Raw genomic sequence first — 24,836 nt, 5'->3', positions numbered from 1 at the left:
GCGTGTCGGATTCTGTTTCCTGGCTGTGGCTTCTGCTCTCTGAACGCTGTGCTAGCATTCACAGTCCAGCTTGGTTTCCCTTTTTTCCTGTTTCCATCACAAAGCATCCAAGGGACCAGCAGTGTCAGTCACAGAACCCGGAACAGCTGGTCGCTGGGCCCAGCCTCGCGCTTGGTTGCTTGGGCTTGTCTTTTCTTCCGGAACGTGCGGACACTTTTTTCCTTCTTCCTTTCTTTTGTTCTATAAATGGGGGGAGAGTGTCGAGTATGGAGAAGGAGCTGCCAGTTCCAGCGCCGAGCGCGGCTTCCGTTAACCAAGCTGTGTGCCTGGCCGTGGAGGAGATGCAGATGGCATAGGCGGGAGTGTCTTCCCCACGGTCTGCATTGTTGTTGGAGAGGAGACAGCACAGCTACTGAAAGTTGTCTGTCTTCATGCTCTTCTCTGGGTACAAGTGTGATTTCTTGGCAATGGTAGCAATTAATTGTTGCCTAACACTATAATGTGGTCAAACATGGATTGAATTCATGTACTACTCTATACAAATGTGTTATTGAAGAGCAAATTCATGTACTGAATTTTCATTAGTGTAGGAGGAATAAGAATGAAGTGATGGGACTCCCCCTCCACCCCCAAGACATAGGCCCCTTAGGGCTCAAGGATGTTGACTCAATGACCAGAGCTAGGTGAGGGGGAGATGGTCAAGTGGCAGATGGGACAATGGTGGGGAAGGAGCTAAGGGGACAGTTAGGGCCGCAGGAAGCTAAGGTGTTGGGGCAGAGCTTTGAGAAGGTGACGTTAGAATCGGGATCCATATGGCAGGGGAATAGGGCAGCCGTGTGTGTGTGTGTGTGTGTGTGTGAGAGAGAGAGAAAGAGAGAGAGAGGGAGCCTCCAGTTAGCAGGTGTGAAGAGGGCAGGAGTTTGGTAGCCACAGTGTACAATGCAGGAAGAACATACCAGGAGATGGGGGTGAGGAGGGTAGGGGGAGCTCCTGTAGGGTTTCAGTGGACTTGATGGGCTGCGGGGACACCAGCTTATGCTGGGATGTTGCTGAGATGAGCCCAGGGTCCCAGTGATGAGACATGGGTGTGGTGGAGTCCATGCTTCCTCCTGTTGGTCCTGTGATGAGCCACTGTGTACCAGCTCCTGTAGTAGGCACTGGGGGTGTAAGTGGGGCCGCCATAGAAATTTCCCATCCTCCTGGAGCTGCCTTTGTGGTGGGAGGGAGTGAGCGGGTCCTGATGGGGGCAGACACACCCTGGGAGGGAAGTGAATGGTGCCAGGGAGAACAGTGAGCCAAGGGAGGAGGTTGGGTCACCCAGGGAAGAGCATCCAAGAACATTTGAGCTCCCTGGGCTTGGAGGCGGCGTTGAGGAGGTGGTGTGGGGCTGGGAGCAACAGGAGGGGCTCTGGCGTCTGGCCTGAGCATGTTGGAGGACGGGAGTGGTAGCCTGGGCGGCGGATTTGGGGCGAGGGGATGAGTGAGCAGTTGGAGGAGTGGTGGAGGCAGGTGGTAGAGGAGTCTGTGCCTTCAGCATCACCCGGGGGATGGGTGGCATGGGAGGCACTTGTGAGGGAGAAGGGGCTGGTTCTCGAGGGCAGGGAGGTGGGGAGTAGTCAGAGGGCGGGTGTGGGATCGGGAAGCCCAGAGCAGGAGGCAGTGCTGCGTGGCTCCGGGGCTCGGTCAACCTGAGGACGACCGAGTGTCCTGGGCTTTGGCATTGTTGTTGTGGCCTTGCTAAGGGCTGGTCGGTGTTGTGCTGGGGATGGAAGCTCGGAGGAGGTGGGCACAGGAGAGGACGCTGAGGCTGGGACTGTGGCTGGGGTCCTGAACGTGAGACCTTAGATGACGTCGACTCAACTTCTCCGAGTCTGTTTTCTCACCTTCAAAGTGTCGATGATGTTATCGAATGTTGGGCCTGTTGGGAGCTTCCGCACAGCTTCCGGCTCCTGGGTTTTCCGAGTGCTGGCTTTGGCCCCTCTCTCTGCCTTAGGACCACGTTTCCTCTTTGGCAAAGCTTTGCCTGCTCCTCTGCCTCCTGTCCACCCCCCCGCAGTCTCTGCCACTTCCCCTTGGTGCTGCCCCACCCCACAGGGCCGCCGTGCCCCTTTCTCTTGTCACAGCCTTCTGTCCCGTGTCAGCTTCCAGACTCATCACCCCAAGGTCCTTACTCTGGTTCCTCTCCCACTGGGAGGGGCCTCCTTCCTTGGGGGATGAAAGCTCTCTCCCCCACATGCCACCATTCATGGCTTGGGCTCTGTTCTCTCACTCCTGACCTTCACACCTGTTCTCTCCAGAACACATCTTGCTCATCCATGCCTCTGGGCTCTGGAAAGTTCTATGCAGTTTTAAGTCCCACCTCTGGTCTGTCCTGCGTCGTTCAGTTCACATCTGGAATGGGCTTGCCGTGTGCACCCCCTGACCACTGCCTTCCTGGTGTGGTGTGTGCTCAGTGTGGGTCTCAGCTCCTGGCCTTCACTGGGACCTCCTGCGTGGCAGGGGCTGGGGGAGGGATTGGGGGATGGTGTCAGGGCACTGCTTCTGAGTGTTTCTCATGTGCCTTATGGGTCAGATGCTTCACAAATGAGTGGATTTCATGGATCACAGAACTTGACCCTGCTCAGATATATTTAAACAAACAAGCAAAGAAAACTTTACTTGTTTGAGCTTTTAAAAAAAGTTATTTGAGAGGCAGAGAGAGAGAGAGACCCAAGTACTTGTCCATTTTTATCGCAGGGAGCTGGGTTGGAAGCAGAGCAGCCGGGACTTGAACCAGTGCTCTGCTAGGGGATGCTGACGTTGTGAGTGGCAGCCTAACCTTCTGTGTCACCATGCCCATCCCTGAAAAGCTTTGACACTGCGGTTTCGGCATTATTAAATCCTTACAAAGAATCACAACCAAGGGTTCTTTTTTTTCTTTTTGGTATGTGTGTCTAGAACTTTACAAATAAAGTCTTCCAGTATTGAGGACATTTTATCAAAAACCTTTGAAATCTGCAAGTGCACTGGCCCAGCAGTTTCACTTGTAGGGGGTCATCCTAAGTAGTAGTCTTGGTTATCTGTTGAGAATGTTCACGAGAGCGCAGTTTATGATGTGTCAGATGGGAGACAGCCAAAGTGCCCGACGTAGGCAGCTGGTTAATCATGGCCATACTCCAGAATTACTGTCCCCTTAAAATGATGATACACAAGGCCGCTTACTACCTTGGTAAAATGTTCATGATAAGGGAGGGAAGTGTAAATGGTATTGTCTGGTTTCATTTACCTTGAATTATTTATGAAGAAAGAGTAATTGGTATAAGGTATCTTAGTGATTACCTTTGTAAATTAGACCGCATTGGTGACTTTTTTCCTTTTTTTTTTTGGTATCAACTTCTGTATGGGAAGCATGCTTTCCTGATTAATAGAACACATTAAAGTTGGAATTGTACTCTTTTATTCCTGAAAAGTCACTTTTTAAAATCTTTCTGTGAAGGTAGCCTTTGTACCCACATTAACGCAGCGTCGGGAAAACCACTGCCCAGTGGTGGCAGGGAACGTGGCCGCACACATCTGAGTCCCATTCCGGCCCCAGTGGCTGACCTCCAGCGTTGACTTGGGCTTCTGTTTGGGCATTAGGCGCCGGAGTTGTAGGTCAGAAGGGCCGGGGAGTGTTCGTTGGTGGGGTCAGGCTGGGAGTGTTCGTTGGTGGGGTCAGACTGGCCTGGGATGCACCTTGACTTCTGTTTGTACCCAGCAGCACCTGGGCCCTAGCCGTTAGTCTGTGTGTTGGATGGGGCAGCCCTTCCCAGGCTGCAGAGTGGGTTGCACAGTGCCTGGCCCCCTGCGGGCACCTCGTGCATCGCAGCTAACTGGTCAGCTGTCCAGAGAGCAGCCTGCAGCTCGAGTGAGTCAGTGGTGAAGACCCGAGTCCTGCTTCTTTAATAATTAGAATGGAGGATTTCTGAAAAGGGGCTGGGCCGTGGGTTGGAAAGCGATCTTTACAAATGCCTCCCTTGTAACCGACCCCTGTGCCTCCCTTGTCCTGCAGTCTGCGGGCCGGGCATCGACATCCGCAATGACTTCCAGCAGCTGAAGCGCCTGGAGAACTGCACGGTGATCGAGGGCTTCCTCCACATCCTGCTCATCTCCAAGGCCGAGGACTACCGCAACTACCGCTTCCCCAAGCTCACCGTCATCACCGAGTACCTGCTGCTGTTCCGCGTGGCCGGCCTGGAGAGCCTCGGGGACCTGTTCCCCAACCTCACGGTCATCCGCGGCTGGAAGCTCTTCTACAACTATGCCCTGGTCATTTTCGAGATGACTAACCTCAAAGACATAGGGCTCTATAACCTGAGGAACATCACCCGGGGGGCCATCAGGATCGAGAAGAACGCCGACCTCTGCTACCTCTCCACGGTGGACTGGTCTCTCATCCTGGACGCCGTGTCCAACAACTACATTGTGGGGAACAAGTCCCCAAAGGAGTGCGGGGACATGTGTCCAGGGACCTTGGAGGAGAAGCCGTTGTGCGAGAAGACCGCCATCAACAACGAGTACAACTACCGCTGCTGGACCACCAACCGCTGCCAGAAAAGTAAGTGTGCCGCTGGCCGCGGCGTCCCCGAGCCGCCTCTCCTCCTCCTCCTCCTCCTCCTCCTCCTCCTCCTCCTCGCTCCCCTCCCCGGGAATGCACCCGTTTCCCCTGTTGCATTTAGGACTGGGCACGGCTGCCGAGTGCAGGAGGCTCCTGGCGGGGTCTTGGTTGGCTCTTGCTTGCATGTGGCAACTCTGCGGGTGCAGGACCGTGGTGTGACGGGAGGCCCTCCTGGCCGCCCTCAGGCTGTTCAGACCCCGTGGTAGAAATCCCCCAGCACACTTCTGGACCAGAAGTTTGCTGACCTCTGGCTTTGCATTTCTGGTGAGAAAGTGACTTGGTGCACTTGGGTGTCCCGAACTCTTGGCAGCCATGGGCCTTCCTCTGTTGCGTGGAGGACTTGTTACTGGTTTGGCGGTTTCTCCGTAGCGTGAATGGACGTGGACTGTGGTGAATAGGGAGGGAGGAAGGCGCTAATTCACGTCCGTGAAGGTGCTCCTTCCGTCTCTGTGATGGTGCTTGGGGGTACAGGTCTACTGGGGCCTGGAGCCCCAGGGGGAGGCCCCTCCGCCTGTCTCCCTAGGAGACCCAGGTGCAGGCTGTCTTTACGGGCAGCTGTGTAGCCAGGGGCCTTTTAAAACCCAGACTTCGGTTAGACTTGATTCCTGAACAGCTGTGAAAATGCCCTGAAGTCACAAGTCACCCACTGAAGGCACGGTGCCCGGGAGTCACGGGGGTGATGTGGTGGTCTTTTGAGGCTTCTTGCTTCGTTTGCAGTGAGCCGATTTCAGGATAAGGGGAAAGGCACCCTTGTCCTGATGTGATCCACCCCCTGGGAGCCGGGTTGTTTGGGACTAAAATGTGACTTTGGGCATTTGCCTAATGGCACTCAGCAGTGTTTAGGTCTGTGGGCCAGGAAGGTTCCCCTCACGGCTTGGAAGTCTGCATGTGAGCTATAAATAGCTGTTATTTCGTGACTGGCCCAGTTAAAGACCTAGCGAGCCCACATGCTGTAGTCAGGAGGAGCCAAGAAACCCTGAGTTGGTGAAGTTGGTAGGCTTGCTGGCGCTGTGGGGTGTGTAGAATCAAAGCAAAGCTGGGCCCCACGCTGGCCCTCGGTTTGTCTTGCTTCCGCCAGGGCCCACTTGGAGCACGAGGCCTCTTCTGGGACCCACCGTGCACTCGGACACTTGGTGTGTAGGTGACAATTGGATGAGGAAGGGCAGCACCCTGAGGAGCTGAGAGCGCGGTCTGGCCCCTTGTGGGAGAACCGCTGGCCAGAGTTGGAGCAGGGCACTGTGCTAGTCACCTTTGTGATCAAAACTGCGCCCTGTCCTTAGATCATACCTACTGTCTGAGGGAACCAACAAAATAGAATGTTAAAGTCGAGTTGACATTTGAAAATGTGTCCTAGGGGTGAAAGGGACAGTGTGGGGATCATGGAGAAACGTGGGGTGGGTTTTGAGGGTCCCAAGGGAGCTGGACGAGACCGCCCTTTGAGCTGTAGTTGGACATCTTTAGATCACGCTCAGGGCAGTCGCCTGTGACCCCTTATGGTGATCAAGTGTGTGCATAACAGTGTTTTTGAAAACTCGCAAGCTGTGTGCAAAGGGAGGTGCCATTTAAAAGTCACTGGGTGGGCTGTGCCCTTGCTCAGTGATCCAGCAAGGACTTCACTCTGAGGGGTTCCCACTGTTTCCTGAGCAGCCGCTTGGCCAGGGAGCCTGGGGCGGGGGTGGGGGAGTGGGGGGGCTGAGTTCTGGGTCCACTCTAAGAGCAATGCCTGGACCTGAACAAGTGATTTAAGCTGGCTGAGCCTGGCTTCTTCATCTGCAGCACGGGACCCATCCTGCTCTCCTCATGGGGTTGTCGGAAGATTAAAAGGAGAAAGAGGGAGAGAACCGTGGGAGTGGTGGGGCTGGACTGTGGGCTCTGGTTGACGCCTGCGTCCCCTCGTCACGCCCTGCGGGCTTCTCAGCCGCTAGGCTCAGTCTTGCTGATGTGTTTGTGATTTCACAATGGAGTTCTTATTTAAAATTAATCACCACTTTGGGGAAATCATTTTCCCCTTTCCCCTTATCCTGAAAATGCAGGCATGGGTGTGCTCTCTGGGGGTTTCCTAGTTAACACTGAACTCTTTCCCTGTGTGGACTCCCATCAGACCTGCACCGTCCACTGGGGTAGCCACAAGCCACGGTCCAGAGTATTAGAATGGTGGCCTGTTGAAGTGAGACCTGTGCTAATGTAAAATACACACTGGATTTCAAAGACACAGCGTGAGAAAATCTTGTAAAATCTCTCCTTAATAATTTTTATATCAATTACCTGTTGAAATATAACATTTCAGATATATTAGATTCAGCAAAATGTTTTATTAATTTCACCCTTTACGTTTTGCTTTGGAACGTGGCTAAGGGAACACTGGAAACTGCAGGTGCCCTGTGCTCTGTTCTCCCGGGGAGCACTGCTTTAGATTCCTTCTGGGCCCTGCACTCTCCCCGCCTCGTCTCTCTGACCCACCGGCTGCTGCACTTCCCCCACCTGGACACTCAGCGATCGTCCCAGGAGGCAGGTGCAGGCACTGCGTCCACACGGAAGCTCTGCCTGCAGTTCAGCACAGGCATTAAGATGGCTGGTGGGAAAGCTTAGGCTTGGAAGAACCCCAGTTGGTCTTTCCTTGACGGCTGCAGAAGCAAGAAGACCCTCCGGCCAGAAACGTCAGGTGGGGTGTGCATGCAGCTGTTGGCCCCGAGGGAGACACTCAGCTGTGGGTGCTGACGCTCGTTTTCACGTGACCCTCCCGTGGACTCTGCAGCGGCTGGCAGCGTGGTAGACTGCGCTGTGAAGGAAGCTGCCGCTTTGAGGCGTCTCTGCGCGCTCCTCTGTGTCTGCCTGCTCTCATGATTTGAGGTGGACTTAATGCAGCTTTCAGTTATTCCTGAAGCTTGCTTAGCCCTTCTGAGAATTGTGTATGGCTTGGTCCTTTCGATAAAGGAGAGAGAGAGAGAGAGAGAGAATGCACACACATGCATATCTTTCATCTGTGGGTTCATTCCCCAATTTCTTGCCATAGCTGGGGCTGGTCCAGGCTGAAGGCAGGAGCCAGGAGCCAGGAACTCCATCTTGGTCTTCACGTGAGTGGCAGGAAGCCAAGTACTTGGGCCGTCATCTGCTGCCTTCCAGATGCATTAGCAGGAAATTGGTTCAGAAGCTCAGAGCAGCCAGGACTCGAAGCAGGCCCTCCAATACGGGATGCCGGTGCCTAAGTGGTGGCTTAACCCACCGCCTGCCCCTGGCTCTCGTCTCCCATCCCCCTCCTTGGGTTCTCCTGCTGCCTTTCCCTGGTTGGTCTGTTCTGTGATGGTTGGTGGTCTCTGACTTATCTGTTTGCACTGCTTAGAGATGAGATGTTTATTTCACACTTCTGGAGGCTGGGAATCCCGGGTCCATGAGCTGGCAGATTGGGCGTCTGGCGAGGACCCACCCTCTCTGGTTCATGGACAGTGCCATGTTCCCCCGTGGCGGGAGGACTGGGAGGTTCCTCTGGGGCCTCTTTTTATAAAAGGGCTATAATCCCACCCCTGGGGGCTGCTGTGGTTTAAGGATGTCCTCCCCCGCCCCCCAGGAGTCATGTTGAGACTGGGTCCCCAGCATGTGGATGTGAGTTGGTGGATGCGAGACTTAGTAGCAGGCTGTCAGGTCACTGGGGCACTGCCCTGGGAAGGGACTGTGGCTTCCCGTCTCACCCCTAAACTCTCACCCTTGCACCTGCTCCAGCTGTGGTGTCCTTTGAGGGGACAGACTGAGGTGGGGGCCTTGACTGTGGACTCTCAACTCCCAGACTGTGAGCTGAGTACACCCCACACCACTTGTCTTCCTGAGTGGCCTGCCCCAGGTGCACGAGAGCTGCACCCTCACGGCCTGAGCACCTGCCGGAAGCCCCAGCTCCTGACAGCATCACACGGCGATTAGGTTTCAACATAAGGGTGTTCTCGTCACTTTCTTTGTTCCTGTCTCCCAGCTTCCTCATAACGGTCTCCAGCGCAGACCAGTGCTTGAGCTCTGTCCGGTGCATTCCTGTCCAGCCCACCGTGGCCATGACAGCATCGGATTTGCTTCCCTGTCTCCTCAGTGCACTTTCCCCGTTCCTTATTGATAGACAGCGCTCTGCTTCCCTTTGCTCCTTTGGTAGAAGCGTGGATGTCCCCTGGGTGCCTCCTTCTTTAATTGGACACCATGCCCTTCTCATTCCAAATGTGGCCTCATTCCGCCTCCTAAGCCCCTGCCCGTGCCTCTCTCCCATGTCCCTTGGCACCTGCAGTTCTGCGGTAGGTCCCTGGGGGATGGGCACTTGGCATGCCACGAAAGTCCTTGGCTACGAACACCATGAACCACGCTGCCCCTGCACGCTCACCGCCCCCACTGCTCACCTGGCTGGGCTCCACCTCCCTTCTCCATCCAAGGACTCAGGCTTTGCAGGATGGTGTAGGCCTGTGTGCTAGCACTGGGCGGGGAACTCTGCCCCCTGTTTAAATGCTGCACTGTCATCCCGGGGTGCGCATGGCACCTGCTTCTCCAAGCACTCACTGTCCCCCCTCCCTACTTCCGTGAGCAGAGAGCAGGGTGTTGTGGCCGTCCTCCCTGAGCGCAGTGCTACAGTTAGGAAGTAGGGATGTTTCCCAAGCCGCCGTCGCCCACTGCTGATGAGGACATTGTCCCCAGGACTGTCTCTTGCTGGTCGTTGGCAGAGAGGATCCACCTCGAGGGGTGCCTTCTCCTTTCCTGCCTTCAGCAGAAGGTTCATGGCCAAAGGTGAAGCATGCAAACCACCTGAGAGGTTGAAACTTGGCCTTGCAGAGTGTTCCTTCCTGGGAGGGGCAGAGGGGCAACTCCTGAGTGCCTGTGGTTTCCTTGGTTTCCTGGTGGGGTTGCTTAAGTGGTGCTCAGTGCTGGCCGGCCACAGCCACGGCCACGGCCACGGCGGCGTTCTGGTTCTGGATTTCCAAGGTGCACTCTCCCTCCCAACCCCAGACCACTACCTAAGTGACACCTCACTGCTGCGCTTCCTCCCCAGGTGAGGTGTAGCTACGGTCTGCCACCAGGCCATGGCCCCTGCAGCTGCTGCCTCTCCAGATGGCTAAGCTGCATCAAGATATGGACTTGCACATTTTTCAGGAAGGACTGGGAGAGAGAGAGAGAGAGAGAGAGAGAGAGAGAGAGAGAGGGAGAGGGGAATAGAGGGGGAGAGAGGGATAGAGAGAGGGAGAGGAATAGAGGGGGAGAGAGGGAGGGAGAGGGAGAGGGGGAAAGAGGGGGACAGAGAGAGGGAGAGGATTAGAGGGGGAGAGGGAGGGAGAGGGGGAGAGGATTAGAGGGGGAGAGGGAGGGAGAGGGGGAGAGGGAGAGGATTAGAGGAGGAGAGGGGGAGAGAGGGAGGGAGAGGGAGAGGGGAGGGGGATAGAGAGGGAGAGGAATAGAGGGAGAGAGAGGGAGGGAGAGGGAGAGGGGAGGGGGATAGAGAGAGGGAGAGGATTAGAGGGAGAGAGGGAAGGAGAGGGAGAGGGGGAGAAGGGAGAGAGGGAGAGAGAGAAGAGTGACACAGAGGGAGGGGAGGAGTCAGTGGAGCCGGCAAGCTCCAGTTCTGTGTTGTTGGTAGGAGCTGGACCCACCGCCCTGGAAGGCCCCTGCTCTGGTCAGCTGCTCTCAGTGTGGGGGTGACCTTTATTTAGAAGGGGGTCACATGCCTCTGGGCTTCGCTTCTCTGCCTTTTATAGTCAGGCGTGGAGATCACGTTTTGTGCTCCCTGATTGTCCACGCTTGTTACCAGGATGTCCCTGTGTCTGGGACATCACTCAGCGGACTCCCTCCCTCTCCTAGGGCCTGTGCCCTGCTCCTGAAAGGCTTTGTTCGTGGCTGTCACCTAATTAAGGTGTCACTCTCACGGCCTCCTGCAGAAGATAATTGTTGAATAGGGATCTCATCTTTGGGACCAAAAAGCTTTCAGAATGGCTCTTAACAGGAGTCTGTACTTCTGAGTACTTGGAGTCTCTTGAGATCGCCCCAGCTGAGCCCACTTGTGGGATCTTCCTGGTTCTTTCCCACTCCTGAAAAGCCTCTTTCCTCTGTTGCGTTCACGTGTCTACCCAGTGTTCCTGGTCCACACACCATGTGGCCATGCATGCAGGCACTAGGTGACCTGGTCTTGGATGGCATAGCTGTTTTTTTTCTTTTAAGGTGTATTTATTTATTTGAAAGTCAGAGTTACAGAGAGGCAGAGAGAGAGGGAGAGAGGTAGAGAGGGAGGGAAGGAGGGAGGGAGGGAGGGAGGGAGGAAGGGAGAGGGAGAGGTCGAGGTCTTCCATCCGATGGTTCACTCCCCAGATGGCTGCAACAGCCAGAACTGTGCCAATCAGAAGCCAGGAGCCAGGAGCTTCTTCCAGGTCTCCCACAGGGGCACAGGGGCCCAAGGACTTGAGACATCTTCTGCTGCTTTCCCAGGCCACAGCAGAGAGCTGGATTGGAAGCAGAGCAGCTGACTTGAACCGGCGCCCAGGTCTCCCACTCGGGTGGCAGAAACAACTATTTGGGCCATCACTGTTGCTTCCCAGGGTCTGCATTAGGAGGGAGCTGGAATCAGGAGCCTCATCTGGATATCATTGCAGATACTGTAATGTGGGATGCAGGTGTTGTGATTGGCATCTTTTTTTGTTTTTCAATTGCTCCTTAATTTTTTCCCCAAAAGATGTATTTATTTATTTGAAAAGCAGAGTTAGAGATCTGTGGATCTTCCATCAGCTGGTTCACTCCCCAGATGGCTGCAACAGCCAGGGTTGGGCCAGGCTAAAGTTGGGAACCTGGAAAGCCATTGGTTTTCCCATGTGGGTGGCAGGGGCCCAAGTATTCAGACATTCTCTGTTGCTTTTCCCAGGATGCTGGGTCAGAAATGAAGTAGCCAGACTTGAACTGGTGTCCATATGGGATGCTGGCGATGCAGGTGGTGACTTAATCCACTGTACCACAACGCCGGCCCCGTTACTGGCATCTTACCTCTAAAGCTAGAAGCCCATCCCAAAGGATGTGCATTTTTCAAATGACATTTCTGGAGTCAGTGTTGTAGTGTAGCATGTAAAGTTGTGTCCCGGCGGTTCCACTTTTGATCCACCTCCCTGTGAATAGCTTGGGAAAAGCAGCAGAAGATGGCCCAAGTCTTTGAGCCCCTGCCCGCTATGTGGGAGACCCAGAAGAAGCTCCTGGCTTCAGTCTGGCCCAGCCCAGGCTTTTGTGGCTATCTGGGGAGTGAAGATGGACGATGGAAGAACTCTCTGTCTTTTAAATAAATAAATAGATCTTTTAAAATAAACAGACATTCCTGAATGGACAAGTGCCATCCTATGCAAAGGTTTAAGAACAGCTGGTGTGCTGCCCTGTGTGCCTCGGGCGTCTCCAGGTGCCAGGTCTCAGTTTCCATCAGGGACATGGGAATGATGAGGGCATCACTGGAAAGTCCCAGGCAGCGCACAGTGGGCTCTTGGTAAATGGCAGCAGTTACTGCTCTTCCATAAAAACTAAGAGCTGTATTCTGAGTCGACCTAAAATTCTCTAAGCATTAAGCTGTATTGAAAGTGTGTGTTTACTGCCATGTCTTAAGTGGTCTTTATAGCTTTTTTCTAGATTGTAAAATTTCAATTATCATAAATAGTAGGATGTAGTGTAGAAGTGGCTCTTGCTAACTTAATTGGAATTGTTCAAATTCTTGGGTCTGTCCAGATAAGCCCTATCTTTACGGAACATGGGGTGAGGGGCGTGTGTGTGTCAGGACGTCACTGGGACCTCCATAGCTACATGTAAACTCCTGTTTGTTTGGGCATCAAACTCCATGGAGTTATTCTGCTTGTGAGCTTGGTCTTTGGGAGAATCTAAGAAATACCAACAGATTCTTATTTGATACTGACATGAAACATTGACTTTGTTAAGTGTGTGTGTGTGTGTGTGTCTGGTGGAGAGCATTAAAATGGTTACAGAATGGGTAGTTTTTGGTAAAGAGACCAAGGATGCGCATTTTTGTTTGTGACAACTAGAAGTTGCTGTGGTGAAGGAAGCCAGCTCCAGCTCCAGGCTGGGGCTCCCACCTGCTGCTTCCGTTCCTGGGGTCGCTGAGCTGCGTGTGCGCGTGTGTTCATGGCTGTGCGCCGGTGTGTGCTTGTTTGTCTCTGTGTGCATGTGCTGCCTCCCTCGCCCACTCAGCCTCCTCTCCTGTCCTGTTCTCTCCTTTTTCTCGACCCACCCTCACTGCAGGAAGCAAACACTGGCTCTCTGTTTGCTCCCCTGGGACCTCCTTCCGCTCAGGGGGCCCAGGTGGGCGGGACAATGTTGAGCAGGAGTGCCAGGCCCTCTTCCGGGAGCTGGGCTCCGGTGTCATTGCATGATTGAACAGAAGTTGCTTTTTGTTTCTTTGCCACGGACACCAACCAGCTCCCAGTCCTGTTTTCTCTCTTCCGGCTGCTTTTTGTGGAATCCCTGTGGGACGGCAACAGGGGCGGTGGATTTAGAGTTGTTTGGCCCTTGCCTTTGCCTTTTTACAACTGTGATACTGACCCAACCTGTGGCTGCCTGCATTTTGTTTTAGTAAGTCTCCATAAAGAGCTTGGGTAGTGTGGGTGAACTGGGGCACTGTCCACGGGAGATGGTCCCCGATCCCTGGGCTGCCTGAACCCACAGCCAGGACTGAGCTGCCAGTACACATACTGATGCTAAAGTTTAATTTGTCAATTAGACATGGGAAGACATTAACAACGATTATTACTAATAAAATAGAATGGTTACAACAAAATACTGTAATAAAATTGCTGGCATCGCTGTTCTTACTTTTTTTTTTAATTGTTAAGTAAAATCAGGATTGCTTGAGCTCGCATGCTGAGGTGCTAAGACAGTCCATCTCGTAGTGAGACAGCCATTAAGTGACGAACGGGAGGGTAGCACCTACAGCGTGGATTCACTGGGCAAAGGGGCGATTCCTACCCTGGGCAGAACATGGTGGGTGGGGATGAGATTTCATCATGCTGCTTCAGATAAGTGCAGAATTTAACACTTAGGAGTTTGTTTTTAGAACTTGCCACTTGGTTAATGATGGGGCGATGAAACCAGAGAGAGCAGAGTCGTGGGTGAGGGGGGAGACAGTGGTAGTTGCCAGAACTGTGGCTGTGAGGCTCGAGAACCCCGAGTACAGACTGTGGGGCTGGGAACTAATGGGACTGAGGCTGGCTGGCCCTGAGCTGCCTGTGCCTGTGGGGCTCTGGGAGCTGGCCCAGCCGTGTTGCACACACATACGCCCTGCAGATCTGTGAACCCCGCTGCCATCCGGGATTTCTGGGTGGTTGCAAAGTGCTGGGATGGTTTTTTAGCAGCTGCTGAGACCAGGGAGTTGGGCTTGGTAGTTAAACAGGGGAGGGAGGAATCAAAGGAGATTGGGAGGCACAGGTGAACAGACCTGGCGCCTGGGCAGCCCCAGTGTTTGAACTGGGATCCACCCTTCCCCCCCAAAGTGTTGGTTGTAACACAGAGACAAGTGGAAACAAGTCAGATGCCTGGATCCAGAGAAGGCAAGCACTGTTCCTGGGGTAGAGGCTGGTGTGGCGCCTGGGTCCCAGTGCTTGACCTGGGCCGGGGAGGCGGTGGCTCTGCTGAGTGGTGATGCTGTTGCGGTCTCCCACCGTCCGCACAGATAGGATGCAGGCGCACATTTGGGTTCTCTGCCTCGCTTGGGCTGTTTTGTGACGCAGAGGTGCTTCTTAGGGAGTGTGTTGAGTAACGGGTGGGCTGTAGGCTGCAGGGCTCGGGCCCAGGGCTCGTCTCCCACGCACGGGGAGAGCCTCAGAAGCATAAGTCAATGAGGGCGTCCCCGGTGTCAGCTCTTCATCATCGCGTGCATGGTCCTGGTGGGTGCAGCCACCTGCTGAGGTCACTGCACTGCTGCCCCTCCTCCCGCACCCCCTGCCTCATCCTGGGGGACCCTTTGTGACCACCCTGGGGGACAAAGCTTGAAGGATCTCGATGTCATAATGTTTACGAGTGGACTTCTGAGGATGTTTAGTTTTCTCGGAAGAATGCTGCTTTAGCTCGACAGGTCTTTCTTGCTTGTCGAGGAGAAAACAAATCCTCCTTGGAAAAGTCACTGGTGCAAAGATGGGCACCGAGGAGGAGGGACGGACTTCCGGACTTTCTGTCCGCAAAGCGCTTTCTGTCGCTGGACCGCCGATGAGGCCGCCCGAGCCGGCCCAGCACACCGCAGTCCTGAGAGGAATTTGTTTCCCAGGATCGGTTCGGTTTCAGGTTTACGGATGGCAGTGCGGTGATGGCAGCTCTCTGTGCCTCCTGGGCCCACTGCCTGCTGGGCTAGGAACCTGGGCCTCGGCACAGCCTCCCTGGACTTCATGTGGAACACTGCGGGGCGGGGACTTCAGACATTCGCTTGACTTGGTCCCACTGGGGAGTTTCTGCTGCTGATTCTAGCAACTGCCATGCTTATTTTGTTGGGCCCTGTTGTTATCCGAATTCTTAGAGAGCCTTGGAGTACAGACACAGACTGCGTGAGCGGGCCGTTGAGGAGGGTGAAGTGGTTATTAGAGACGTGGCAGTTGGATGGCGTTGAGACCCCCCCCTTCGGCTGCTAAATGAAAGGGGCTAGTCCGTGAGTGGTGAGTGAGAGTGGTGCACTTGGGATCGCTTCTGTACGGGAACCCGGTTTCCCGGGCGCACCTTCCAGAGAGCGAGGCGCAGGTTTGCTTTCGCTGGCTCTTCTGCCTCAGGCTCTGCCAGCCTCCTCGTGAATGTGAGACTTGCACAGTGCCTCCCGTGGCGAAGGAGGCTGGAGCGGCAGGTGGCCTGGAGCATGAGATGTCAAGATGGCCAAGGGGCAGCCCGGCCTTCAGTCAGTGGAGCTCACATGAAAGGGGTGGGCACCGAAGCCCTGCTGTTGGTCAGAGTAGGTCCCAAAGACCTCCTGCTCTGAGTCGTGTCGCAGAGGAGTTAGGTGGGCACCTCGATCAATCTGTTGACCCCGGGTTTCAGCAGACACTGCTGGAGGCAAAGATGGACGTCCTGTAGAGCCTGGACTTGCAATGGCATGGTGCGGTCGACAGCCCCGTGGCTTAGTAGCCCTGAGCAGCTGGCTCTGAGATCGCTAGTGGGGGTGGGCTTGGACTCCCAGGAGGGGCTGCAGTTCACACGGTCTGGAGAGCTTGCTGAAGGGGAGCCGATGCGTGGAGAGGCTGGCTGAGCGTCTCAGAGGTAGGGTAGAACGAGAGCAAAGTGGTTGGAGAAGGAGTTGAGAGCAGGAAATTCAGGTAGGATTTATGTTAAGTCTCTTCCTTTGAAGTGACTTTTTCTGGTCTGGCTTTTGCAGTTACCAAAGTGAATTATTCATAAGCACTTATGAGGAACACCGATGTAACTCGATTATGTGGATTGAATTTAAATTCAGTTAAATCATTCTTTTCGGCTGAAGACGGCTTTCCCTCATCCGGAGCCTGAGCAGCGTGATAGCCCAGCGAGGGCTTCCTCCCGCACGGGCTGGCGATTGATGTGCTCCGTGATACCGCCGCGGAGCCGTGGACCCGAGCCGCTGGAGTGATCAAAGCGAAATTAAAATACTTCCTCGGTGGTGTGGGAGTTGGGTGCTTTGCTGTGTACTTGGTTGCAGGCAGCCTGGGGCTGGCATGCGCGTGTAGCGGGTCTCAGCCTCAGCTAACGCCAGCTGCAGAGCACGGCTCCGCGGGCTCTGTGCGTAGCTGTCCGTTGTCCTTCTCCCTCTTCCCTGAAGCCCGCCAGACTCCTTTCCCCCAGTCGCCCTTGTGCTCGTCCAGGTGCCCCGGGGGTGACACTGGGTTCATGATGCTCACTTCTCTTTCAGGAGCCCTTGTTAAGACTCACCCCTGCTCTCTGACAGAGGCTTGGTAGGTGAGAACTTGGCAAATGGGAGGTCCAGGGGAGAAATCTTCCTGCGCTAATCCGTCTCTGGTCTGGGCTTGAGCCTTGGTGGCGTTTGAGTGGTTTGGTTCTCAACAGGGCTGGGGTACTCAGGGGGAGAGGCAGGAGAGGGGCTGGGGCCAGGGAGAGGGGGTGCAGAGACCCCTGTCTCAGGGGAGTGTGAGAGCAAGAGTGAGTGTCTGTTTCGAGTTCGCGCCCTGGACACCAATCTTGCCTCACTCTTGTGCTGGCCCTGATAAGCGCAGGAAGTTGAGGAAGCAATTTGTAAATATTTTCAGATGACCAAAGTGGTTCCTGGTTCTAGCCGGAAGAAGCCAACTAAATAACAGTAGCATTTCATTGTAACAAGTGGGGGCCGGCATCCTGGCGCAGTGGGTTACACTGCCACCCGCAGTGCTGGTGCCAAATTAGTCCTGGCTGCTCCACTTTTGATCCAGCTCCCTGCTAATGCACCTGGGAAAGCAGCAGTGACGGCCCAAGTGCTTTGGCCCCTGCACCCATGTGGGAGACCCACATGAAGCTCCTGGCTTCTGACTTCAGCCTGGCCTAGCCCCAGCCATCGTGGCCACTTACGGAGTGAACCAGTGGATGGAGGATCTCAGTCTCTTTTTCCACTCCTCCCAACTCTGCATTTCAAATAAATAAAATAAATCTTTAATAGTTAAAAAAAATATAGAATGTCCACACTTGCTCAGGACTGTTTGCCCAGCCCTGTACACACGGCTCTCAGCTTGTGAATGGGCTGTACTCCGAGGCTTTGCCAGGTGTTTGGAATGTGGAGTGCGCTGTTTCGTAGAAGCAGAGGTCTGAGGGGTGGTTAGGGCCCAGGCAGCCTGCCCCGGGCCTTTCTGGCCCTGAAACCATTCGCTCCTAGCTGCAGTCCACACTCTGACTCTGAAGGGACTCCTGAGTGCTCTCTCTCAGTGTGCTCCGTTTGCTCTGTTGTGGGTGAGAGGCAGGAGGGGTGAGAAGCTGGGGGATTCCACTTTGTGCCCATTTAAAGACAACGCTCTGAGGGCTCAGCCTGTCCCAGAGGTACAGGATTCAGGGAGCAAAGGGGGCTGCCCTCACCGGGGTCCGGGGGAGCGGTGGAAGTGGGAGCTGGGGCCGGCACGGTTGCCTCCTGCTTGTCTGGGTGGAGTCGGGGGCATCTGCCAGGTGCTGTAGGAGGTAACAGGTAGAAGGTGTGATTCTCGCCCTCCGAGGACTTGAGTGTTTCTCCTGGCTCGTGACTCACACCATGACTTTGGTCAGGTGTGGACTTGCCAGCCCTGTCTGGGTTAGACGTCCTGCCCTGCCTCCAGGGCCACCGAGCGAGATTGGGGATACAAGGTCAGGAAAGTGTCTGAGAGGGCTGGCGCCAGGATAAGCTCAGGACATTGTAGTTCCCTCTCCTTCCCTCCTCCCCCACGCCATTCTGAATCTACAATGTGAGGAGGGTTCAGCTTTAGGCTTCTTCTTTTTTTTCTTTTTATTTTTAATGATTTATTTATTTGAAAGTCGGAGTTAGAGGAGAGGCAGAGAGAGAGAGAGAGATCTTCCATCCAATGGTTCACTCCTCAATTGGCCGCAACGGACAGAGCTGCGCCCAATGAAACCACTAGCCAGGAGCTTCCTCCGGGTCTCCCACGTGGGTGCAGGGGCCCAAGGACTTGGGCCGCCTTCTACTGCTTTCCCAGGCCATGGCAGTGAGCTGGATTGGAACAGGCGCCCATATGGGATGCCGTAGCTTCAGGCCAGGGCATTAACCCACCAGCGCAGTCCTTAGCTTTAGGCTTTTTCTAACTGTTGTGATTATGATTTGCTCTCTGGAACTGCCTGCGTGGACCCAGGAGTTCTTGATGTCCTCCTGTCCTCCACTCTTCCATCCTCCAGCCCGAAAACTGCAGATGATCTTTGTCCTCCAGAAACATCAGGTTGGGGCCGGCACTGTGGCGCAGGTTAATCCTCCACCATCCCATACAAGTGCCAGTTTGAGTCCCGGCTGCTCCACTCCTGATCCAGCTCTCCACTATGGCCTGGGAAAGCAGTAGAAGATGGCCCAAGTCCTTGGGCCCCTGCACCCACATCGGAGACTGGAGGGAGCTCCTGGCTTCCTCTCAGCCCAGCTGTGGCCGTTGTGGCCATTTGGGGAGTGAACCAGCAGATGGAAGACCTTTCTCTGTGTGTCTCTCTCACCGTCTGTGACTCTATATCTCAAATAAATAAATAAAATCTTAAAGAAAGAAACACCAGGTGTGTGTTAAGTACGCAGACAGGAATGGACACACGGAGGATTTGTGGTGTAGGTGAGCCACTGAAACCAGTAAAGGATGGAAATGGGCAGAGAAAATAGGAACTTGGTCTCACCTTTCAGCTCCCGGTTCTTGAAGCAGTGGGGAAGGACTGTCATTTGAAGTCGTGGAAGGATGAGGGAGTTCTGAAGCCATAGCTGGGATTTGTCTGTCCGTGCATGGAGCGACTTGGGTTCCAGAACAGAAGAGTAATGACTAGGGTGGGCAGTTCCACTTAGTGTGCTCCCTGGGCAGCCTCTGGGCAGACGGAGGAGAAGCCAGCATCCCCAGGCCTGGAAGTTACTGGATAACAGCTCATTAGACTCTTATCAGAAGCTCTCATTTCGCATCCTGGAAGACTTGCAATATCCACACTGTGAAAGCCATTTAGATGTTTTTAAATGCATATCTTCACATTTTTTGTTTATTAAGTGGGGCAGTAGATAAGGACTAAGTGGATTTGGGTCTCGCATCCTGTGTAGTATGCCCAGAAGCCCAAGTTTTCTCAGAATTTTTATTTGGGTAGTGAGAGCAAATTTAATTAGCAAGCCAGAAAAGCGCTGGAGCAGTTTAGGCCAATCCCCAGTTAATTGTGTCAACAGTTACTATTTTGAGAAAATGGAGAGAATTAAACACATTTACATTGCCTCCAGGACTCTGTTTTGTCATCCGTTAAGGTTAGATAAATGAGTAAACTTTCGGACTAACAGTCAATGGACACGGTTGGAGACTGTTAACCTCTTCTACCAGGTGTCATCTTCTTCCCAACCAATTATTCTCTCAGGGTCACCTGCAGACCCAGAACCCCTGAGCTTTAAGGAGGTAAGACTTCCGGTTCCCATGGTAAGGACATTTTAAGTGTGGGCCCCGGACATGAGTTCCGGGAAGGGGAGAGGCCTTTTCTCGGGGTGGTGTTGGGTGGGGGCGGTTGTGAGCTTGGCGTGACTCCCTGGCACTCACAGTTCTGAAGCAGTGGCTACAGGAAGCAGCTGGTGTGGGGGACAAAGCTGGGATCTGAGTGGCTCCAGAGCGAGGAGGATGCGTGGAGCTGGCTCCGTGGGATCCGTGGTTTAGTCCAGGACCCCTTCTCCAGGGTCCCCAGCGCGCACACTCTCACCTGTGCTCATTTCTGCGGTCTCTGAGATCCATCACAGGATAGGCCCTCCCTGGCCTGGAGCGTGCCCAGCGGAGGCTTCCCCTGCAGGCACACCTGGTCTGCAGGTGTGCACAGGGGAGTTGGCTCCTCTGGCGCAGAGGGACAGGAAGGAGGCAGTGCTGCGGGGTGCCTGGCTCTGGGTGGAAAGTGAAGTTTGCCTGCAGTCAGTGAAGATACACTGTGGACCCAGTGGGAGAGAAGACGGCTAGGGTCGGGCTGCCTGGCCTTCCTCCTGTGTGTCACCCCAGCAGGGTCCCTCAGGCCCCGTATAGTGTCTGTGCATCTGTCATTCAAGGGTGTGCTGCCATGAAAACCAAAGAGTAGGCATCAGCTCTGGGACACAGAAGTCCCGTGAGCTCTGTTCCTGTGCCCCGCTTAATCCCCCCGAAGGGTCACAGTTGGGGGGAAGCTGCAGTGAAAGAGGCTTGGAGGAGTCAGCCCCGGCCATAGCAACGGCTCTGCAGGCTGAGACGACTTAGAACCTGGGACACATCCAGGCCACTGTCATCGCCAGCCCCCAGACCTGCCTGCCCCTGAAGGCTGGAAGTCTGGTGGGGGAGGGGAGGTGGTGACCGTGATAAGCCACACCTGCACACGGTGAGCTCCGCCAGGATGGACACGCTCGCCTGATGGCAGCATCTGCTAGGGCATCCGATGGGGCCGGACTCCTCCTCCATCCCTCTCCCAAGATGTTTATGTGATTAAGCATTTTCTGAATAGAAAGAAAAAATCCACAGCTAAATCCGAGGTATTTAGCCAAGGTGACAAAAGGTGTGTGTGTGTGTGTGTGTGTGTGTGTTTGTGTGTATCAGGGTTTTTGTTGTTGTTGTTAAAGGCTTATTTATTTATTTGAAAGACAGAGTTACACAGAGGGGGACAGAGAGATCTTCCATCCGCTGGTTTACTCCTCAGATGGCTGCAATGATTGGGCTTGGGCCGGGCAGGAGCCAGGAGCCTCCTCCACGTCTCCCACATGGGTAGTGGCTCAAAGTACTTAGGCAACCTCCCACTGCTTTTCCCAGGCTGTTAGGAGGGAGCTGGATCGGAAGTGGAGCAGCAGGGACACAAACCAGCAGCATGTGGGATGCCGGTGTTGCATGTGGTGACTTTATCTGCCACGCCACAACACCAGCCCCTGTGTATCCATCGTTAAAGCTCTTCTGGACCTTCTGGAAGATTCTTTCTCATGTGGGGTTTGCAGAGTGGAAGCCTGTTTCTCCTACGATGCTGCACAACGCACATCCTCCCAGCGTCCCCTTCACCTCCCCGACGTGTGCTGGTCCCTTTTGCTGCCTGGGTGTGGCACCTGGGGTGGAGAGGGCTGCAGCCCCCTCTGGATCCCCACGCAGCTCCTCTCTTAGAAAGACCTGTGTTTCTGGTCACAGCTGGTTTTCTCTGAGCAAGGACCGGGCTCTTGCAATTCTCACTTAATCTTTGCCCCAGGCTGTGGACCGGATACTGCCACTGCCTTTGCGGTAGATGAGGAAACAGAGGCATGGAACCTTGGCCTGACTTGTGCAAGGTATCACGCAGCTCAGGAGCTAGCCCAGACCCAAGCCTGCTTTCCTGTGATTCCACTGCCCAGTTCTCCCCATCACACCTGCTCAGCACTTCAGGGAGCCTCCCCGGGAACACACAGCCACTGAGGCCGGGGAGGCTTGCCTTGCCCCAAGAAGGCTGGCCGCCATGCTGCCCGAGCGCTGGGTCGCGTCCTGCTCCGTCAGGAGGCTCTGTGTCGTTGTGGCTCTCGTGCCTGCTGGTTATTAAACCTGCTGAGGGGCCGGCGCCATGGCTCACTTGGTTAATCCTCCGCCTGTGGCGCCGGCATTCCATGTGGACACCGGGTTCTAGTCCCAGTTGCTCCTCTTCCAGTCCAGCTCTCTGCTGTGGCCCGGGAGTGCAGTGGAGGATGGCCCAAGTGCTCGGGCCCTGCACCCACATGGGAGACCAGGAAGAAGCACCTGGCTCCTGGCTTCGGATCGGTGCAGCACCGGCCACAGTGGCCATTTGGAGAGTGAACCAACGGAAGGAAGACCTTTCTCTCTTTCTCTCTCTCTCTCTCTCTCACGGTCTGTGGCTCTACTTGTCAAATAAAAAAAAAAAAAACCTGCTGAGGGTTCTTTGACATGCCTCTGTCCCTCCCTCCCTCCCTCCCCATTCCCCTGTGCCCCCCACACACGGTCAGGGAACATCCATGACTTCAGCATGAAAGAGTGACATGAGCATGGTTAATTACACCTGCTTAATTGTAAAACAGCTGCCTCCGAATTTTAATACCTTCCCTTTCCCAAGTCCTCACAGTTCTCTGCCCTGCGCACCCCCCCCCCCCCCCGGGGCTGGGCTCATTTTTACATGGGTGAATTATTTTCATGCGGGGAGCAAAACTTTGAAGCTGATCAGTGATCAAGCACCTTTGTTTGCCGGATTGTTTAGCTAGGGAGACTTCTTTGTTTTTAAAGCCATCCTTTAATCTTGTAAAAATACCTTCCAGTGGGTGGATGCTTTAGCGCTGATGAATGGCGTGTTGTGGAGAAGGAAGAAAGGTGTGGTTTACAGTTAGCTTTTTATTCTTTTATACAAAATGTAACAGTCATACAGGGTGTAAAATACACCCAGTGCCAGGGAACCATTGATCAAAATGAGATCTTGGACGGCTGGAGTTAGCACGAATTAGGCTCCCGAAAGCTGATGGAGCCAAGGCCGTTTCCATGTTTGTCTTTCTTAGTTTCTCGTGTTTATCTGGTAAACTGGACTTGCGGCTGCCTGCCCGGAGTTCAGCTCTGCCTCCCTGGGGCAGACAGCCGGCACTGTGCCAACTCTCAGCCCAGGGGCACCTGGGAACCTGCCTTCCTGAGTGTGGGGCCTGATGCTCCTATAGGGCCTGGGCTGTCCCCTGGGCACAGGTGGGCACACTGTGGGTTTTCTTCCTCGGGCCAGCGGCCGGACCCCAGGCACCATGGGGGACTCCTCCTCTGCCTGCCTGTCCTCCTGGTGGGCCGACCACTGGCCGGGATTCCTGTGGGCTTAGTCAGCAGTGGCAGAAGCGTGGGGGAGCCACTGGCTGCTGGTGCCCTGTCACCCCAGAGGAATGCGGGCCCCTGCCCGGGGTGCTGGGCCCCGTTGCCGCTTAGCCACTCCCAGTAAATCCTCCTCCCTCGGCTTTTCCTCTCAAAGAGAGACGACACCAAGGAAGCTGCTGGACGCGCTGAAGGTGAAGCTGTCCTTTCCATTCCAGTTCTGTTCAGTGCTCGCCTGGACCCATGACCACAGCCATGTAGACTAGGCACGTCCGTGCAAAGTGGCGTGTCGTGGGAGAAGTCCCACCTCCTTGAGCCATTGGCCATCCCAGATCCTTCCATCTGTCTGGGGAAGGCTGGACCCCCATGCAGGGGAGGGCTGGCTTCCCAGCATGGGGCCTGACAGTGCTCCCACCACGCCCGGCTCTCCCCAGGGGGCACCCTCAGTTGCGTCCTAACCTTGCTCCTTTAAGAGCGGGGATCAAGGGCCGACTTCAGGAATCCTGGGACAAGGATATGCTTTTTAGAGTCTAGTTGGTCACCAAGCCATTTTTAGTTCAGCCCAGGCAAAAGACAGGTGCTACTGCCCAGGCTCGTGCACAGAGGGTCAGACCCCCAGCCCCGCCTTGCCCTAGCTTGTTTGAGCCCATTCTGTCCTTGCCCCTGAAGCCAGCTGCTGGGCCTTGGTATTGCCCCTTTCTCCCGCACTGTGTTCCAAGCGGCTCCTTTTCACCTCTGTCCTCCGAGAAAGCCCCATGTAGGAGGAGGCTGCAGAATCGAAGAGTCCAGCTCACAATTGCGGCTCTGCCCGCCCCGGGCTCTGACACTTTTTTGGTCCAAGAGAGTTCTCTCTCTGAGCGTTCCAGACACCAGCTCCCTTCCAAGGATTCGGTGCCACCTGATGGAGGACCCTGCCCCCCGTGAAATGCCAGCTGGTGCTGCTGTGACGTTGTATTCCCATAGGTGTAATTACTAAAGGATTACAAAGTAGGCACAAAAGGATTGCATTTTGAGTTTGCTTCCCAAGAATGGGATTCTCACGGCACACCTGTGCTCAAAATTCAGCTCGTTGTGTGCCGCAGTAAATGGTGGGAGAAAAGTCGCAGTGCATTGCATGTACCCCTGCGATTCTTCAGGTCTGATTTTAAAGAAGCGTGCATGCTGGGAGACACGTGTTGAGCCGTGGAGGATGGTTAGAGAGAAGTCTCCTTCCCCAGGAGGAATCCAGCCAGTACGAGTGCGTGTTTTCTGTGCAAAGGCACTGGGAGTGCGTTTGACCTTTCCCCTCATCTTTATTCTTTGTGCACTGTTTGGATTTTCTAACCATGCGCTTTTCTTGCTTTTTCTCAAAGGCCAACAGGTATTATCTAGACAGCAGGGAGGGGGCCCATTTTCTGTTTTCTTCCTAAACTTTCAAACCTTAGTGTGTTTTGTTTGAAGGCAGACTTTCCCACATTTGATCGTCCTTCAGCGAGAACGTGCACCGTGTGGGCCGAGTGAACCCCCAGCTCCCTGGAGACCGTGCCGGGGGCGTGCTTGCCCTTACCATTGGCTTTCCCGGGAACGGAAGCCTGGAATTCACCTTCATCTGCTCTGAGAGTCCGAAAGTCAGCCCTGGCAGGTGCCCTGGTTTGGCATGCCCTTGGGACAATGTGAGAGAGAGAGAGAGAGAGAGGAAGAGAGAGAGAGAGAGAGTGAGTGTCTTTCCTTGGTAAATGGCCTTAAAAAGGCTGTGTGCTCCTGGCATGCTTGAGTAAGGTTTTTTCCTGCGCAACCCTTGGAAAACACAGGTCTGCTTGTAACACATTGTCTGCAAGTCTGTGGTACTG

General features: G+C 54.5%; 1 protein-coding gene across 3 annotated transcripts in view; it reads left to right on the top strand.

Annotated features, from left to right (window-relative positions):
• The window catches only part of IGF1R (insulin like growth factor 1 receptor), a 248,852-nt gene that overhangs the window by 46,023 nt on the left and 177,993 nt on the right, over positions 1-24,836 (top strand). For all 3 annotated transcript variants that reach the window (XM_008248786.3, XM_017337784.3, XM_017337786.3), the window contains exon 2: positions 4,031-4,576. In XM_008248786.3, the coding sequence (XP_008247008.1) occupies positions 4,031-4,576 (546 nt within the window). The remainder of the gene's footprint in view (positions 1-4,030; positions 4,577-24,836) is intronic.

Source organism: Oryctolagus cuniculus, chromosome 12 (assembly GCF_964237555.1).
Source record: "Oryctolagus cuniculus chromosome 12, mOryCun1.1, whole genome shotgun sequence".
NCBI lineage: Eukaryota > Metazoa > Chordata > Mammalia > Lagomorpha > Leporidae > Oryctolagus > Oryctolagus cuniculus.
Note: the sequence above shows the minus strand (reverse complement) of the source record. Positions and strands in the feature narration are given on the sequence as shown.